Here is a 6,119-nt window from a genome sequence, read left to right on the forward strand (position 1 = left end):
AGCTGAGGTGGCTCGGGCATCTGCTTCGGATGCCTCCTGGACGCCTCCCTGGGAAGGTGTTCCGGGCGCGTCCCACCAGGAGGAGGCCTCAGGGAAGACCCAGGACACGAGGGAGAGGCTATGTCTCTCAACTGGCCTGGGAACGCCTAGGGGCCTAGGGGCCTAGGGGCCTAGGGGATTGGGAAGTCTGTGCGGCTTTGCTAAGGCTACTGCCTCTGCAACTCGACTCCAGATAAGCGGGAGAAGATGGATGGATGGATTTTGCTCTATATGTTTTTTCAATTTTTGTGACATACGACTACCTGTGCTTTAGAAAATATCAGCAGTTGACATTTGCATCATCAACATTTTTGGTGATTGTTTGCTCAAAGATGGAGCTCTTCATGACAGCTTCACTTTTTTCATATTTGAACTGGCCCATTATCACAGATTATTTGATCTTTATGTCCAGTATGCAGATTCTGAATCAATGTCATAGTGAGAACTAATAGACAGAATTCTGTTTTTTGACTTTAATATATTGTTGCTTAAATGTAGCTTCAAATTTCAAAGCCCAAAACAAATGTTCTAAAAGTGGGTCGATGGGCAGTTTTAAAAAAAATAATCTCTGAAAGTACTGCATATACAGTTTAGTAGACCACCAGTCATAAAAACAAGAAAACAAAAATATTTTAGAAATCTTTCACAAAACTTGTTTAAAACTAAAAATGTTGTTAATTTGGCCAATAACCGGAACCACCTAACCATTCCTAGTCCACCCAGAGTGACCAGACCTCAGATCTCCTACAGCCTCCTTGGTAGCAGCTGCTTCTTGCTGCCAGTGTTTCTATGAACTCTTCAACAGTCTCTCTGGTGTCACTGAGCTCCACATAGTTTCTAGATGTTCCCACAGACCTGCTGTAGATGAAACTTTTGTGCGATCAATCTATGAATTACGACATCCCAAATGTGTTCAATAGGATTCATCAGTTCCAGAACTCCAGATTCCTTTTTCTGGGTCAGATGGTCTCTGCACAGCTTTGAAGTCTGCTGGGCTCATTGTCTGGTTGGTGTATGTACCCACGACCAAACAGGTTCAGTCCAGAAGGGATCCATGATGCACTAAGGTGTTTTGGTAGATGTTCTGGTCCATGGTGCACTAAGGTGTTGTGGTGACGTTCTGGTCCATGACGCACTAAGGTGTTGTGGTAGACGTTCTGGTTCACGATACCGTTGGTTTTCACTAACTTACTGTTTCCACTAATGGAGCCCGTACCAAGATGGAACCTCCAGCATGTTTCACTGTGGGTGCATCTGGCATCAGAATGTTCTCCAGCTTTTCTGAGGACAGAAACACAATGATGCTGACTAAAGAGTTCAAACTTGGACTCGTTTCTCCGAAGGACCTTCTTCCAGTCACCAACAGTCCAGTGTTTGTGCTCGCTGGCAGATCTGAGGCGTTTCTGGATGTTTGCAGGCCTCAGTAAAGGCTTCTCAGCAGCTCTTCTTCCCTCTAAGCCTTGTTCCATCAGTCGTCTCTTATGGTCACTCTGGAGACTTTCTCACACTCTGATCTAGAAGCATTCATCTCTGGCTGAAGATCAGCAGTGCTCTTCCTTCTGTCTCTGGTCCTTCAGGTCTTGAGGTGTCCACATCTACTTTAGTTAACTTTGGTTTCCTGCCTCTTCCTTGGTGAATTTTATAAGAACCAGTCTCTGCAGTTGAATCCAGATCTTATCTGACCACACTGTGAGAACATGTTCTGTTTTCCCCTGTTTGTCTCAGAGACCATCCAGCATCATGATGAGCTTTGATGTGGACTCAGCTCTCCATGTTTTCCCATTTTAAACAGGAATGAGGAATTTAAACTGAATTCACCTTTAAATCTGAGCCCCTGGGCTTCTCTGAGGAGTCAGACATGAATCAGGCATCACATTCAACCACTAAACTGATGTTTCTGTTCAGGAATGGAAGTACAGAACTATAACTTCACATCCTATCAAGACATAATAATGTGCTTTACTCTTTCTTTGGTTTTTCTGTGAAACAGTAAATGTGAAAATTCATGAATGACAATAATAATTATATTCAAGCATTAGAATATCATTTGGGTTAAGGTTCCTCTCGTACTGGGTAGGATTGCTATTGCAACAACACATCATCAGTAGGGTAAAACTAACCTGTCTCACGCCAGTCTAACCCCAGCTCATGCTCCCTATGAGTGGGTGAGCAATCCACCGCTTGGTGAATGCTGTTTCACAATGATAGAAAGAGCCGACATCGAAGGATCAAAAAGCGACGTGGCTATGAACGCTTGGCCGCCACAAGCCAGTTATGCCTGTGGTAACTTTTCTGACACCTCCTGCTTAAAACTCAAAGAGTCAGAAGGATCGTGTGGAGCTTCTCCATACTGGTGTATTAACCATTACAGAAACATGAAAAAAAATTATGTTGGTAATTACCAGTGCTGTTATTTAGGGAAGCTGTGGCATAAACCTGACACTGGGTGGTGGTCTAATGCATTTGTTAAGTACTGTATTAAGTTAAAAAATTCCCAGATATCTTTAGACATATCACCGTTATACAGTGAGACTCACCTGTGGCATGAAAGCTTTCTGGATCCTACCTTTAACTGTCCATTGTAGCCCTGTAATGCCTTCTGTCCTTCCTCTGTCCAGGTGAGCGTCCTTTCAAGTGTGAGAGCTGCACCTACTTGGCAGCCAACCAGCATGAGGTGACCCGGCACGCCCGGCAGGTCCACAATGGCCCCAAACCTCTGTCCTGTCCCTACTGCGAGTACAAGACGGCTGACCGCAGCAACTTCAAGAAGCACGTCGAGCTGCACCTCAACCCTCGCCAGTTTCTCTGCCCGCTCTGCAAGTACGCCGCCTCCAAGAAGTGCAATCTGCAGTATCACATCAAGTCCCGGCACTCTGGCTGCAATGTTGCTGTTGACGTTTCCAAGGTCAAGCTGCGTGTCAAGAAATCTGGTCCTGATGAGGAAAATGCTGACTCCAAAGCCAACAAGTTTGACAATTCTTCAAGCATTGAGGAGGACTTTGACATGGATGACGGGGAAGAGGACTCAAGCCCTATCAATCTGTCGATGAGAAAGATTGGCAGGCCCAGTATCGGCCAGAGTGAAACGTCTGACAAGTCTCAGAAGAAATCTACTGTCACTTCTGAGAAACTCCCGAAGGTGAAGGACAAAGTGGAACCGGAGAAAAAGGTCACAACGAGGCAGAAGAAGGTGAACGAAAGTCCAGCAGAGAACACAACTGCCAAAGAAACCCAGATGGAGGTAACGACTGCCGTAAACACAGACAGCAAGGTGAAGAGGCGAGTCAAGAAGCCCCCGGCGGATAAAACCGCCACCCAGGACCAAGCAGAACCACAAAAACCCCAAACAGAACCAGTGAAACCTAACCAGCAAAGATCGGAGGAGGCGAGATCAGTGAGGCAGAAAGTGGATAAAGAAAGTCAGAAAACCGACAGCAAGAAGGAGAACAAGAGCCTCAGCAAACCCCGCAAGTCTGCATCCAAGAAGTCGGAGAAAACTCCAGAACATGTTGAAGAAGCTCCACAGAAACCAGACAGTGCAGCAAAAACTCAGAAAGAGAAGTTGATCAAGGACAAGGCTGCAAAGAGGAAAGCTGTGGAGGCTTTAGATTTATCCAGAGGGTCCTCCTCCGAGACCCCGTCCAGAACCAGGCGGCTGAAAGCCTTGAAATCTGCTTCAGAAGACACAACCGAGACCAGCCAGTTCAGTTCAACGACACACAAGTCTACGACACCAGGAACGCAGAAGAAGACCAGGAGTTCCAACAAGAAGGCCACAAGTCTGCAACAAAAAGCAAAAGATGAGCCGGGGTCTGTTATGAGGCCATCATCTAAGAATCAGGAAGCATCCGCTCAGCTAGACGACCCAACACCAGCCACCACCGCCGATCTGACAGAAACCACCTCCTTTACAGACCAAGCCGCTCTGACAGAGCCAGAGAAGACTCCGGATGTTTCACCCAGCAGCAGCTCTGCCGACAACACGCCTTCTCCGGCTGAGGACCGGCCTGCGCCGACCTTTGTGAAGCCCACGTCGCCACCATCTCTGATGCTTCCAGGCCAGCGAAGCAAAGCCACTGACGCCGAGGACGACGAGGGCATCCACAGCAGCCACGAAGGGGGAAGCGACATCAGCGACAGCGCCTCCGAGGGCAGCGACGACTCTGGCCTCAACGGTAACGGCGCCATCTCGGGTAAGATGGCCAATGACCCTGAAACGCCCACTGATGAGATTCCGACGCCAACGGAGCTCAAGAGTCACATGTGCATCTTCTGTGACCGTACGTTCCCCATGGAGGGGGAGTACCGCCGCCACCTGAACCGCCACCTTGTCAATGTCTACTACATGGATGCCAAAGCTCAGAAATGAGGAGCTGTACGCATGCCGACGCTCAGCAGTTTGAGAACAGACACCAGGTTGTCACAGTTAGCTCACCATGTTTGTTCTTATGTTAACTCACTGAGTGCCTGTAGATTTAAACACATCACAGCGTGAGGTCCAAGCACCAGCACTGCAGCGCTGCTTTCAAGAACCCACAAAACATTTCACCGTCTTCAAAAATCAGCCACAGGTTTTCATTTCTGTTTACTCCAGGTGGTGCCGCTCTCACAAAATGACTGTTCGACGTCACACTTTGTCCTGCAGCGTCCTGAGCTGCGATCGGAGTCGGGGAAATCATGTGTTCAGGGCCTAGGCGCTAGAGGCCTGAGGCTGCGCTTGGTGTTTGGACTTCACCGCCACCGACTGCAGTTTCAGTCTGTGAACACATCACAACATCATCACGTTATGTGTCACACGTATTTCCTGAGCATGTCTATCTGCTGCTGCAGCTTTCTGACACTTTCATGGGATCTCTCAATGAATTTACCATCATATCACATCAGCTCAACGTTTGGAGACGAAACTGGTTAACCATCTGAACTCTGGAACGTAATTTTTCCTCACTGTGGGTTCATTTTTCATCGCAATGTAAAGTCCTGCAGCCCTCTGGAAACAGCACAACACGACAAGAAGGAGAAAAAACTTTGAAATGTCTTCTGTACAGTCAGGCACAGTTAGAATGAGACAAGTCAGAAAAAACAATACACTTCTTTGATTATTAAAAGACAACAATCAAAACCTGGAATCAACATGTCCACAGTGTTCACAGGTGTTACAGGTGTTACACTGGGAAAATGGAGGCTCACCAAACTGGTCACATTTATACAGCCTCTGCAGACCTCTCTACACATCAGCTGTAGAAAGATGTTCCACCATCAGATGTAGAAAGATGTTCCACCATCAGATGTAGAAAGATGTTCCACCATCAGATGTAGAAAGATGTTCCANAACCAGCTTGAAAACCAGTACAAAACCCAGTCGGTCCTAAAACAATTCCAAACCAAGTACAAAACCCAGTCCAAAACAAGCTTGAAAGCTACTCCCCAACCAGCTTGAAAACCAGTTCAAAAACCACTCTAAAACAATTCAAACCCCAGTCCAAAACCCGCCTAAAAAGTCTAAAGCCAGTCCAAATTTAGCCTGAACCCAATTTGAAAACCAGTCTAAAGCACTACAGAAACCCAGTCTAAAACAGTCCAAAACAACCAAACAAGCCCAGCCCTAAAACCAGTCTGAAACCAGTCCAACACCCAGTCTGAAACCATTCTAAACCCATTCCAAAACCCATCCCAGCACCACTATGAACCCAGTGTCGAGGTGACCGTTGTTGTTCAGCTCGTGTTGTGTGTCTGTCCAGGCGTGAGCTGTCAGCGCTTTGGTGTTGCTGACTAACTGTGGTGTCTCCTGTAAGTCAACATTAAACCTGACCAATCAGTGAGAGTCCCGTCAGGTGTCTCAGCAGGTGATCATGTGCTGCATCCGACTCACTGTCAGCGTTTCTGTTTGTGCCGCTCTGACTGAAGCTGCCGCTGTCAGGCTGACACGGTAACATGGTGACCTCCCCTTGTGTTGTGTTGTTGTGTGTTGTGTTGTGTTGTGTTGCGTTGTTGTGTGTTGTTTTGTTGTGTTATTGTGTGTTGTGTGTTGTGTTGTGTTGTGTTGCGTTGTTGTGTGTTGTTTTGTTGTGTTATTGTGTGTT

At 47.1% G+C, this 6,119-nt stretch overlaps 1 protein-coding gene and 1 long non-coding RNA gene across 2 annotated transcripts in view; one reads left to right on the plus strand and one right to left on the minus strand.

Annotated features, from left to right (window-relative positions):
• Positions 1-5,165, plus strand: part of rest (RE1-silencing transcription factor) — a 20,112-nt gene extending 14,947 nt beyond the window's left edge. Inside the window, exon 6 of the mRNA XM_008302652.1 lies at positions 2,658-5,165. Within this exon, the coding sequence (XP_008300874.1) occupies positions 2,658-4,408 (1,751 nt within the window). The 3' untranslated portion in view covers positions 4,409-5,165. The remainder of the gene's footprint in view (positions 1-2,657) is intronic.
• LOC103372883 (uncharacterized) overlaps positions 2,246-6,119 on the minus strand; it is a 15,897-nt gene continuing 12,023 nt past the window's right edge. The window contains exon 3 of the long non-coding RNA XR_521023.1: positions 2,246-2,331. This is a non-coding gene — a long non-coding RNA (uncharacterized LOC103372883). The remainder of the gene's footprint in view (positions 2,332-6,119) is intronic.

Source organism: Stegastes partitus, unplaced genomic scaffold (assembly GCF_000690725.1).
Source record: "Stegastes partitus isolate 25-593 unplaced genomic scaffold, Stegastes_partitus-1.0.2 Scaffold1851, whole genome shotgun sequence".
Classification (NCBI taxonomy): domain Eukaryota; kingdom Metazoa; phylum Chordata; class Actinopteri; family Pomacentridae; genus Stegastes; species Stegastes partitus.